The sequence below is a fragment of the Vollenhovia emeryi genome, unplaced genomic scaffold (genome assembly GCF_000949405.1).
Source record: "Vollenhovia emeryi isolate VEMERY1.0 unplaced genomic scaffold, V.emery_V1.0 DF939154.1, whole genome shotgun sequence".
Taxonomy (NCBI): domain Eukaryota; kingdom Metazoa; phylum Arthropoda; class Insecta; order Hymenoptera; family Formicidae; genus Vollenhovia; species Vollenhovia emeryi.
The window spans coordinates 1,943,464-1,956,235 of NW_011967212.1; the positions used below are offsets into that span (position 1 = coordinate 1,943,464).

General features: G+C 46.6%; 2 protein-coding genes across 2 annotated transcripts in view; both read left to right on the forward strand.

The window, feature by feature from the left end:
* LOC105565314 (collagen alpha chain CG42342) overlaps positions 1-12,772 on the forward strand; it is a 154,033-nt gene that overhangs the window by 139,399 nt on the left and 1,862 nt on the right. The window contains exons 4-6 of the mRNA XM_012018399.1: positions 1,590-1,769; positions 3,991-4,096; positions 8,231-8,319. Coding sequence (XP_011873789.1) covers positions 1,590-1,769; positions 3,991-4,096; positions 8,231-8,319 — 375 coding nt within the window. The remainder of the gene's footprint in view (positions 1-1,589; positions 1,770-3,990; positions 4,097-8,230; positions 8,320-12,772) is intronic.
* LOC105565295 (collagen alpha chain CG42342-like) overlaps positions 1-12,772 on the forward strand; it is a 48,322-nt gene that overhangs the window by 9,278 nt on the left and 26,272 nt on the right. The window contains exons 3-4 of the mRNA XM_012018376.1: positions 1,590-1,769; positions 3,991-4,096. The gene's annotated coding sequence lies outside the window, so the exon portion shown is untranslated. The remainder of the gene's footprint in view (positions 1-1,589; positions 1,770-3,990; positions 4,097-12,772) is intronic.

The following is a 12,772-nucleotide window of genomic DNA, read 5'->3' on the forward strand; positions in this document are numbered from 1 at the left end:
TCTCTCTCTCTCTCTCTCTCTCTCGCGAGTGCATATACAACCGTGTTCTCCGCGCGCGCGTTCGTCACGGGGGTGGTTGCTCGGGGGAGGTTGCTCGGGCAGCTGATGTGTCTCTCCGGTCGTGACAGAAATTAATTGCTCGTTCGTGTACGCGGGCTGTCTCATCGCCGCTGGAAAATGCTGTTTCAATAGCCGGGGCCTTCGACGAACCGCGGCATTCATCGTCCCGAATGCGTTTGATGAAGGGTCTAATTAATATTTGACCGGAGAGCACGCGTAGCGGTCCGCACATGACACGTACGGACAGCGATATTTTTCGTGCCCGTCATACAACGTGCCGCGCAAGTATTAATTATTAAAAATAAAATTTCTGGCCCTCGGATGATTTCAGCCGGAATTTTAATCCGATAGGAATTCGAAAAATATTAATATTTACGATTTTACCGTCGAGATATTTAATTTTGGGGGAAAAAAATTGACAAATTCTGGCGCGCGTCAAATTTCCCCGGCAAGAAATTCGCTGTCGAATCACCCTCCGATAACGGCGTGTAAAAACGAGAGAATTAATTAAACATTTTTGCAAGGATCCCGTTACTTAAAACTAATTAAAAATATAATCAAAACTTATCTCTCTCTCACCTTTCTCTTGGCTCTTTTTGTTAAGTTACTTTACCGCGGGAACAAGTGCCAATAACTGCAGAAGAAAGGATAAAACTTGCTCGCTTAAGGATATTTCAAAATTGCCTTCGAACTTATCGTACCGCGGATTTTAGCTCCGTCCGATGGACACCGTCTTTTAACGGCCCCCGGCACGTCGGGAAGTTTTCTGCATTACGTCGAAAACGATCGCGTGAAAGTATCTATGGAGGAAAGAAACGATCCTAAAGGCCATTACAGAGGTGTTTCTCCGCGGGATCCGGTTACACCTCGAGCATCTTTGGGCGTCTTCTTACGAGAGGGATAATGAAAAATTCCCGCGCGCCGAACGAAACCTCCTCCTCCTCCGCTCGTCTTATCGTCGAAGCGGCACCGCGCGGTAACGCGATAATACGATAAAAAAAAGTTCGCTCCGTAACTCGCCGTTGTTACTCTCGTCGCATCGTGAAGCCATAAATCCGCGTGAGGAGCAACCCCGTACGCCCCCCCCCCCTTCCCCCGCCGCCGAGATCTCGTTTCTATGCACTATTCTCTCGCGAGAGTTCTCCTTTTTCCTGCGTCCACCCGCCGATCCACACACTCCCCCTCTCTGTACTTCTATCCCCCTCTCTCTCTCTCACTCTCTTGCTCTCTGGACTCTTTACTAACTTCGTCTACCTCTCTTTGTCTCTTTGGCTTTGTCTATCTTTCGTTCTCTTGCTTTCCTATCTACTTCTTTTTACTGTTCCACCGTCCTCATACGCTCACCCGAGAGATCGTACACCACATACACGGCTCTCCTTCTTCTTTGACACCCCCCTCTTCTCTCTTCCCCTTGTCGATCCCCCGTCAGTCCGTGGCACAAACCGACGAGTACCGAGAGACACTCTTGTGTCGAGGGCTCTCGCCGGAGAGAAAAGCCGTAACGACGTAACGCTCTTGGGACGTAACAGGGAGAGCCGGGTGAACCTGGGCCGCCGGGACCACCCGGTCCGCCAGGATCCGAGGGTCTTCCTGGACACGAGGGCAGACAGGGGATTCCGGGCGAGGTTGGCTCACCAGGAGAGAAGGGCCCGCCTGGGCCGATCGGGCCCATCGGCCCGACAGGCACGCCAGGACTTGCAGGTCCCAAGGTGAGTCCGAGAGATTAATCTCCGGTTACACATTTCCCGTCCCCCGTCTTTGGGACATCGAGGTATCAAATATCATCCGTTTCCCTAGAGATTTCAAGGGCTTTTCTCGGCCAGCGGTCCCCCGCGTGACAGGTGCATGCCGTCACGAAAGGGGTGAAAGTAGCACTCTCTTGGTACCCTAGATACTTCTGGCATTACTTTTAAAGTGAAAGTATAAGGAGCTAAAAAAGATTTTTTTAAAGTTGTATTAAAATTAATCAATCTCGTTCTCGAGTCCTTCTTGCGGTAGAAATTTTTAATGCGTCCAAAGTGTTGTTGACGAGATTGCGCCGCGTAGAATTGGGAAAAATAATATGGGAAATTATCTCGCTACTAACGCAGGACTACAACAAAATTTTGGGAAATTAACTGGACCGCCAAAATATCAGAGTGGGTATTTCTTATAGATTTTGGGTCACTGAAATCACATTTGTGGAATGTTTGACCCAATCAAGTTTCATTGAAATCGACCCAGTAAACTTTGCTTGAAATGCTTTCTCTTGAAACGTTTCTTTGACAGACTTTTCACTATTTTTCTCAATTATCCGAAAAACTAAAACGTGACGGTGCTACGAACGCGGATTCAGCGACCCAAAATCCACTCTCTAAAAGTGAGTCAGTGGATTACCACTGAAAACAGTGAATAGTCACGCAATTATCCACACTTATAATAATAATATATTTTACTACAAACGTGAGATACAGTGAAAGAGAGTTAACATTGATAATCGAAAAGCAGAAGGTGAGGCACCAACAGAAAGTTGTTGCAAAGTCTACCCACTAGAATTAGGGGTAAAATAAAGATTGGAACAAATAAAAATCGCTACGCGTAATGATAGTAAAGCAAAAGAAAAAAGGACGTAACATAACAGTATTACTCGAAAGAGAAAGCGGTCGATGCAAAATGCGTAGATGCTGAGGAACGAAAAGAGGCGAGAGAGGAGGATGGCAATTTATTGTAAAATTTGGCGGCACAGTACGAAATTATAACTGTGAATCAGCGACTATTCACTGTTTTTAGCGACAATTCACTGATTGGCTTTTAGCAAGCATAAGAAATACCTGCTCTGGTTCCGGTTAATTTCCAAAAAATCTTTTCGCGATCCTGTGTAATGAATAATTATGAACGATGAATAATTCTCATTAATATTAATTGAAAACGAGCGTTAAAAAGAATTTCTAATTATCCCGGGATTGAAGAAATAAAGACGAGGGACAAAGAATATATTACCGTAATAATAGGATTTCCGTACGTATGTTTACAGGATAATATAAATAGATTTTATTCTCATAAATATATTATATCATATCGTTGCATAAATTATCCCTATTACCGGTCCGCCGATAGCCGGATTGATAATGCGGAATTTAAACTTAACTTTATTTACCCAATAGAAATTATGAAGCGTGATTTCACGCGTAATCGCGGGCTCGCGTATTTCGAAATATCAAACGTCCGATACCGTGTTCAAAATTCCGCAGGGAGTGATTTAATATTACGGATATCTCACCGCAGGTAACCACGTTATACCGTGGAATTATGTAATGATTACGGGCCGCGCGCTTTCAAGTACGTGGTTTGAAACAAATCCGACTAATCTCGTGGGATTTTGAATTTCTCTCAAATTTCAACGGCGTTCTCAGTTTCGCTTAACCGCGACGAATCTTTCCATCCAAAGACGAAGAGCGTGTGAGTTGGTTTTTTTTTAGCGCAAAGGACTGCACGCGCCCAAACAGGTAAATGTACATACGTGCACGTAGCCACCTGCCGTTAAAAAGAAGCGCGGCGTTACATAGATATTATGCTCTTAATATTGCGTCATTCAAAAGGTTACGTAACCGATAATTATTAATGGAGTACAACAGAGCGATTACAGAACAATGGAGTATTAATTACGTCCGGCGCATTGTTAATTTAATCCAACTATAATTAATTACATTCGAAAGCACGTTCCTGCATATTAATTACCGACGCTTGATACTGCCACGATAAAGGATCATCAAACGCTATTTAGGAAAGTGTTCTTTTAATTAACTTGTCACACGCGTCAGACGGCACTGCCGCGGAAAGGGAAACGAGATAATTTTACTTTCAGGAAATAATATGTTGTAACGATGCCGAGAGAAGCTGTCCGTATGTGTAATAAATATCGAGAAGTCATCGAAAGTTTGTTTTCGACAGGGTGACAAAGGTGATAAAGGCGATCGAGGCTTCACGACGACCTTAAAGGGCGAGCAGTTTCCAAGTGGAGTATTCGAAGGCCCACCTGGTCCACCAGGACCACCTGGTAAGCATACAAACGAGATAATCTGCATACGAAATAAATGATTAAACATTACACGTCAATTGCACTCCCGTGAGGAATACGAGTATGGCGCGACGGTGACTCTCTGCGAATCTTGTATGCAAATTATTTATTTCGTCGGCGTTTCATTTGAATTTGATACCGTAGCTTTTTCCAATTGCATTAAGAAATCGTATGCAGGGCTAAGCGTTATTTTGTATTTTTCGTTCTTCGCGTCGCTATGTTTATTTTTCATTTTCTCGACAGTATATTCTGCATTTCCAGTTTACACGTTTTACCGTATGTTTTATTATTTCATTTTATTAGTTTATATTTATTTTATTAGAATATACGAAACGTGTCGATTTTCCACATTATTATTTTAACATGCCGTATTCGACATGCTGTAATCTTCCACTTAACAATCCCGCCGTGAATTCTTTTCATGGGCAGTGTGCGATTAAGGGCTCATGGGGTCCCCCTGATCCACGGGAGGATCAGGTCGATCATTTCAGAATCGGAACACGACGCGGCACTCCCCGGGTTCACAAGTCGATGAAGAATCTGGTGAATACCATATTGAAATCAAGTTGAGATCATGTGCAAATCAATAATCTGGTTGATATTTAGAAGATTTCTTTACGATATAACCGGAAAATATTCTGTAAATGTCCACGATTTCGTCGTGTTTCAATTGATGATTATTGAAGTCGAATCAACATCTACATTTATCGACTCGACTTGAATATGGTGTCTACTATATGTCAACTAATTTACTCTTACACGTCTGTTGACTATTGTGCCGATAACATTGTAGAAACGTTTCAAATGCTTCGCATATTCACAAATGTCGAACACGCCATGTTCACACAAGAGTTGAAAAATGCATTGTTGTTAACGGTGGAATTTTTGAAAATTTATTTAGATCCGTAAACAATACATCACTTGAACAATAAGTATTAGAAATAGTACGTAGTATTTCTTTCTTGTCAGTAATTTGGCAACGGTACATTCAAATAGCTCTATCTCGGAAACAGTGGGGAATGGAACGTATATTCATATGAACACTTTTACTCAAAATGGCCGATACTATCACCTCCCGGAGTATTGACCCTTTCTCCTGGGACACCCTGTATAGACGTCAAATATACGTCGACAAGACATCGACCAAGTGTTATGCGGTTCTCTATCGATCTTGCGAAGCTCAATGAAGAATCTAGTCGTCGTCAAACGAAACGGTCCGAAAAATGACGATCGATATCGATTTGATCATCGACTTGCGAACCTGGGTCATCCGTGAATCGATTATCTCCGTGCGCGCGCGTGCGTAGGAAACGCGGAAATGTTTGACGGGGAAATCTCGACTTGGATGACCGTGCAGGTTCCTCGAGAGGATCGAGAGGCGATCGCACGGTTACACGGTGGGCGTATACACGTGCTACGTCTCGCCGTGTAGTAATGTATGCGGCCGTGAGCAAATGTTTCTTTGCCATTCGCGCGCGCGCGAGCCTCCTTTTTTTCTCTCTACGCCACTCGTCCCGCGCGAGATCGGGCGTTAACCCTTCGGGAGTTGAGTGTCCTCGAGGGGCACCGTCCGAAAAACCTGCGCTACGCATTTATATACGCGGCGATATCTCGCGAAACTCGCACTCGGCTCGTCGCGCGGGGACTGAATCTCGCAAAAAGAGTGACGATTTACAGGGGGCATTAGGGGAAGCTTTCTGCGACGAAAGAAGAATAATTGAATGCCAGCGTTGTTTAAGCGCGTTCAAGTATCGCCGCACGCGACGTCGCTTGAAAGCCGGGATTATATAGAAAATAACTAGGACGCGCGCGTTATGGTAAAACGGATTTGAAAAATTCAGGAGTAAATTTTAATGTTGCGCAAAATTGAATTAGCCCAGTAACGCGATCTGCATTTTCGTCGGGCTGACATACTTAGCAGCGCTAACGTTATAAAGAGGCGACACCGACGTCGCGGAGTTTCCATGAAATATTCGCCGAGGGGGAGGGGAAAAAATCACTTCTAAGCGCAACCGAGAAATCTGCAGCCTCCGGGAACCGTCACGACAATTCCGTGAGATACTCTGCGTGTAAAAGATTCAGCCCTGCTTAAAATTACAAGACAAGAGACACCACGCGCAACGCTCGTCGTGAATAGTGCAGAGGGTAATAAATGCGCGGTCCTGGGGCACACGGCGCGCGCGGAAGCCGAGGGAGTATCTCGTCGCGGGAAGACGAGCGCGACTGCCGGCTTAAAAAATTCCGACCCTCCTCGCGCCAATATCTCACGACTCGGTCGTCCGTCAATGTTCGCGCGCCACCCCCGCCTGTGCCGCGCGACGGCGAGAAAATGATTTACGATCGCGGACGTATTCAGAATCCGATCTCGCTACTCGTAAACGACCATTTACAGCGCGCCGTGTTGACCGTGATACGTCAGATATTGGCAAAAGCGCCCGGAGTATCAGTTACCTGCCTCGCGACATGATTGATCCGCGGGAGAATTCCGTGATTATAATTGAGTGAGAATCGCCGGGGAAAAATAGGAAACACCGAAACAGTTTTAAACGCGCTCGTTTACGCCCTCAAATCCCCGGCTAGATTCAGAGGGAGCGCGTAACGATCGTCGCGAAAATTGCAGGCTTTATTGCAGTTGCAAAAGTACGCGTGCTCGAAAGGAAAAAAATTGCTCGCCTTGAATCGAATCGATCGTTTCCGTAATGAAAGATAATTAGATGACATCTCGGGATGGAATCTCTTATCCCAATCAAGACTAAAGATAAAGACTTGAAAAGGGGGATTTGGCGGAGAGGCGGGACTTTACCCCCTTTTTTTTCGTAGATGTTGCGAATTTTAGATGAAGAGCTTCGCGTCGATTTATCTTCCCGTGCGCAAGAAAATAATTTAGCGTTGATGGGGGGCAGCCCCGGCGATATGATCGCGTCGGGGGGAGCGACTGCGACGAGTCCGATGCATTCGACAGAACGAAATTACGCGAACGCTAATCCGTCTTTATACCGTTGCGCGACGACAGCGGAGAACCAAGGACGGGTAACAACGTTTCCGGGCATTATACATGCGCACCTGACAGAATTAATTTAGCCACATACAAATCCGTCTCGCAATTTCATGGCACGAACTGCAACAAGCGCGGAGTCGCGGAAACTCTCGGCGTCGCACAAAGCTACTGTCGATATTGCACAAAGTCGTATTTTAGAATCAACGACGTGCGTCACACGGCGTATTTACTCTGCTCGGGCGCGATCCTCGAATTTCGTTTCGCGCGCCGTGGGAATTTTTGCAGTTGCAAAACTCATGACTTTATAGCGCCGATAACGCGTAGGAAAGACAAGCCCGTGCGTCGAAACGTTGCGAGTTCACGGGTTTACGGGTGTGGATATTATTTGTTGCGGGAAGATGAGCAAGTTTCAAATTCACTTTTCGGAGGCAAGTCCTTCTATAAAATATAAAGGGATGCAGTTATAAATTTATCACTCGATGCAATTGGATTTACATAAAATTTGTAGAGAGGCGGAATGTTCTCTAATCGTTCGATCAAGTATCACGAGAAATGTTACTCTATTACTGGCGAGCAAATGAAAGAAAATCTTACTATGTAGATGTAAAAGTTCCTTTGCCGCGCGACAGAACAGCATTGATCGTTCTCGTTGCGACATACTGTCAACTGTCAGCTCTGTCTGAGAGCCGTACCGGACAAGTCAGAATTTTATTCGTAAAAAAGTAACGGTCGAACAGGTTGCGCTGTAAATTAATCCGTACACTTGACAGACCGTAATTCCAGTTCTTAGCCGCTTAGTCTTGACTGATAACGTTACGTTCGAGCTTACATCGCGACATATCAGCCGACCGCGTCGTGAAATTCCGCCGTACAGCTCGCTCGCTGTGAAATCCGCGTCGAATTCTCTCGGTTCAGACGTTTACTTCCGTAAAGCTCGATCACGCGACTCGGTCGGACGTCGCTCGGCGTTCGATCGCTCGAAGAGAATCTTCGAAATGCGGCCGCCAATCCCGGAAATTCCGCGCGGCTCGTTCGCGTGCACGCGTGCGTGCGTGCGTGCGGACGAGCCAGCGTGGTGTGCGGGCACCATGTCTCATCTTATGCACGGCACGCAGGGTCCCCGGGCGAGAAGGGAGAACTGGGCCCGACAGGACCGCCCGGCCTGCCCGGCGAGAAGGGCGCTCGGGGAAAGCAAGGGAAGAGGGTAAGCTTCAGCGAGGTCCTCCGACCGCCGCCGACCATCGACCAAAGCAACCCCCGTACGACCATCCGCCCGCCCGTCCCCCGTCCAGAGCCCGTCGTCCCGTTCGTCCGATCCCGTTATCCGTTGATTGAATCCGAACGTAGCAGGAAGCAGAAAGAAATTAAAAAGGGCAAAAAAGAAAAAGGAAAGAAAGGGATGGTCCATCCAATCTGTTCCCCGATATCCCGTGTCCCCTTCAACGCCCCCTTTGCATCCTGCGTCCCGCATGCTGCGTGTGCATGCTTTTGCATGGTAGCAAAATACATCGGATTACTCACGTCCCTCGGACGCTGATAACCGCATGCCTCTTGACTTGGATGTCCACTGTTTAGATCCCTTGTGCGCGTAGCATGACGTAGCCGTAGTCCTCCCTCGTGTGGGATACAGCTCTGTTTTGTGACATCGCGCCGCAACACATGCCTCTCCAGTCTGTGTCTGTGCGTAGGTACATATGGACCGAGTGTTTCAGCATCGCTCCAAGATATCCGTCGCGCGGACCCCGGGATTGCCTGATCTGATATTCCCGATTACGTCGCTCTTGATTCCGCGTTGTAATCGGAGGGGGTCTCGCATCGCGTCTACGCTTCGATTTCACTCCGCTCGTTTGCTCCCGTACCCTCGATTTTGAGAATACTAAACGACCTAATTTGCAAAATCAGCGAAAAATTCATCGTCTCTCGATTTTTGCTCGTTGACAAATTTCATTAATTTCAACCGTTAATCACGTCGGCGCATTCGAGATCGCGCTCGCGGTTCTTCCGGACATTTCCATCGTCGATCTTCCATTTCTACCGATTAAATAATCCTCCGCGATTCCGCGCGGAAAACAAACGCCGCAATTCTCCTTTCCGCGCGAGAAACGTCCGACTGTTTTTTTTTCCTATTTTATTTCCCGTCTCGGCTCCTCGTCCCACTTTGGAGCATCGCCGACGTCTCGCGTCTCTCTCGCGGAATATTAGATTTTGTAATCTCCGAGATCTCCGGCCCCAAAAACGAGCGACTCCGTCGCGCGCGCTGCGAGACGCTTCGAGCCGCAAGAGCACGGCGCGCGTGCACAGCACGGCACGGCACTCTTCACGCAGTCACGCGAGCATGAGCACGTACGTCACTCCGTCACATTTGCATCGTCGAGTAAACTGCAGCCGAACAGCATCGTCACTCGGTTACGGTTACGGGCCGAGGGAAGCTCCTCGCCGTGAGGCGATTTGTAATCTCGCTACGCGGAAGATGTTTGCTTTCCGTGAAACGTGAGTTCTCCGCGCGACGAAAGGGCGCAATTTCTCTATCTCTCTCTATCTCTCTCTCTCCCTCTCTCTGTTTTGTTTCACGTCTGCAATTTGAATTTGCCGCGTTAAAAATTTAATCGACCGATTAACCATTCCTCTTGTTCGGGCGCGCAATGCAAATTAACGGGAGCGGCGGTTTTTAAATGCGGTCGCGGTGTATTCATTGTCGCGGAATCGAGTAACGTCGAATCCGAAATTCATGCATTTGTAACTTTACCGCAGAATATTTCATACGTTATTTATCGTTCGGCAACGTCGTTGCAGTCGCCATTTGATTCGCAAAAATCATACTTCTTTTCGCGCGCAATCTCTCGCGCCTCCTGCGGGGGGAACTTTCCTCGCCCGCCCGTGCCCATCCTCGGAATTGCATACGTACCACGAGCGACTGTCGGGACTCCGTCTGTCCCGTAAAAAGAAATGCGACAAGAAAAACAACGGAAAGTGAAAAGAAAAGGGGAGAATATAGCAGGCGGGAACGGGAAAAGAGAGCAGATAGGAAAGAAAAAATAAAACGTTGGTGGCAGCAAATAACACGTACCCATATTGCGGTATCCGAGGTTTCCCCTCGGATTCTCCCTCTTCTCACCTTCTAACTCTTTCTTTTTCTCTCTCTCTCTCTCTCTGTTCGTCTCTCTGTCTCTCTTTCTCTCGGTTTTTTTCCCTTCGCCCGAATGCCGAGACGTCGATCGTCTCCACGCATTCGTGCGCATCATCACCAGCAAAATTCGCGAACCGCAGACTGGTGAGCTGGCAAACAAAGCAAGCAAGCGAGCGAGCGAACAAGGGGGTGGCGGGCTTAAAGCGTTCTCCTTCCGGCCGAATTACACGCCTACGCGCCTAACACCTGTAAACTAGTGCGCCCAAGAGCTTGGCGTACCGCTCTTTCGGGTCCACCGTAAGTATACTCGTAGATCTGCCGAGTGATCGTAACTCTCCCGGCGGTTATTGCAAACGGAGACCACGCGCGGCGCATCCCCCGGACATTTGTAACCCGACGCGTTTTCCCCGCGAGCGGAAAGACCGCCGGAAAAATTGAGAATCGGGAACGCGCGAAGAAAAGGTAAAATTTCCTCCGCGCGCGTACTCGCCGGCGCACGCTCGTTAATTGATCCATTGACACAAACACGCGACTTCCCGCGAGCGCTCGTGGCCGCATCGAAAATTAATGAAACACTTCGGCATGATTGCGCTGGTGACCACGGTGGTATTTAGCATATTTGAAATTGTCTGTCGAAACGTGATTCGAAATGTAACTTCATCGACGAAGTTAATTACTCCGGTTTTGCAGGGATTATTAGCTTCTCAAGGTCCACCCGTTGTCCACCTTTTTGCGGTTGAATTTTAATATATTTCTTGTCGATCTTGCCGGCACATGACAGGGAAATAGAAATGTAATGTTCTCGAAATATAGTGTGTAACGAAACGGAGCTCGTCATAATCAAACGAAGAAAATACTTTTCTAATTAATTTTTTTATTCTCTTTTATCTTAGCTCTTACTGCGCGTCGGCACTTTGCACATATAATATTTTAGAATGTATGTAATAAAATCGGTTCTAACTTAAATATAAGTAGGTAAGCCTACAGGAATACTATATAGACGAGCTGATAAAAGTTTTGTGCGGGATAAATTGAACGTGCTTGTACAATGCGCCATTGTTCTACGAAATTTCATACAAATTAATGATATTAATTTTCAAACGTGCCCATTTGAACATATATTTAATGCACATGTGTGCGTTTCTTGCGGCAATGTGCGAAAGTCCGCCTGTCCGTGTGTTTATGACAGAAAAGTGCTCCGTCCCATTTAGACGTTATTAAATTCTCCGCGACTCTATATATTTTATTTTCGTGGATTTACAGCGAGCCGGATTTCGTAACGAAGCGGGTCGGTGAAGTCAACGGGTACCCTTTTGACAGCGATTTACCGCGTGTAATGCTAAAAGCATGACTAATTTTAAACTAATGAGTAAACACTTTAAGTAAATAGAAGTTATAGGCTCGATAAGGAAACAAGCAAATAATTCGATCAATACAAAACGGGCAATAAGAGCCGACACAGCTGTTAGGTGCACAGAGAAAAAGGTTTCTTTGGATTTAGTATTCCTATTTATTTGATCGAGATGTGTTTCATTGAAATAGCATATCCCTTACGGAAAACATTATTTGTTTGAATAAAAATTTAGCCGTTTCATTCCCAAACAATTTCTATTATTTGATAGAAAAGACACTATCATTTCGACTAATACCTTTCAATTAAATAATTATATTATTTGGCCAGGCGCCTGTAAAGCGGCCAGACATATAAGCGACCGCATCAGCAAACGCAATCTAATCATCTAATGGCCTATTCTTTAAAGTTGGACATAGTGTACTAATTCAGTGTTTATCTTTCTTCTTCTAATGAATTAAGCGCAATGAGAGACTAAATGATATTTATAGAAAACATTTAATGAGAAGTGTTGCTAAAGCCCGTACCAGACTGATCAGATTGAGATTAGTGAACTTTACTCCGATCGGTTAAATTTCAATCTAATCTCAATCTCAACCCGTAGCCTGCTACGGGCCTAATACGATTGCCATTGCGCTTTGCAAATTGTTTTTTTTTACGCGATTACGGCCCCATGAAATAATTTGGCGAGTAAGGGGAATGTACGTCCGCGGAAAATGCGAATGTGCGGAATATAACGCAAATCCCGCGACCCGGCTCCTACGGACGCGATCTCGGACGCGCTGAGATTTACTCTTCGGGGCAACTTCGGCAGTTCCGCTGCAGTTTCGCGGTCGAACCACGACGGTAAACTCGCGGATACACGTGTCCGCCCGCGGATACTTACCTCCGGCTCACCGAACCGTAAAATTCGCCATTCGACCACAAAGCAAGCTCGCTCGCAACTTCGCCCGTCCGCTCGATTTGCCTCTCTAACGAGACGCGAAGCCGGGATGCTTGTCCCGGATGCGCTGCGTGCGTCCCGATTGCAAAGCTGCGGCCAAGTACATGTCTAACTAAAGCTAACGTATACGGGGTGTGCCGAATGTGTTCAAAAAGACCTTGGCGACGGATCCCCGGGGCAATACCTGGAGTTGATCTCTTCCGAAAGTATCGTGCTTCCCGCGACGAAGCTCCTTC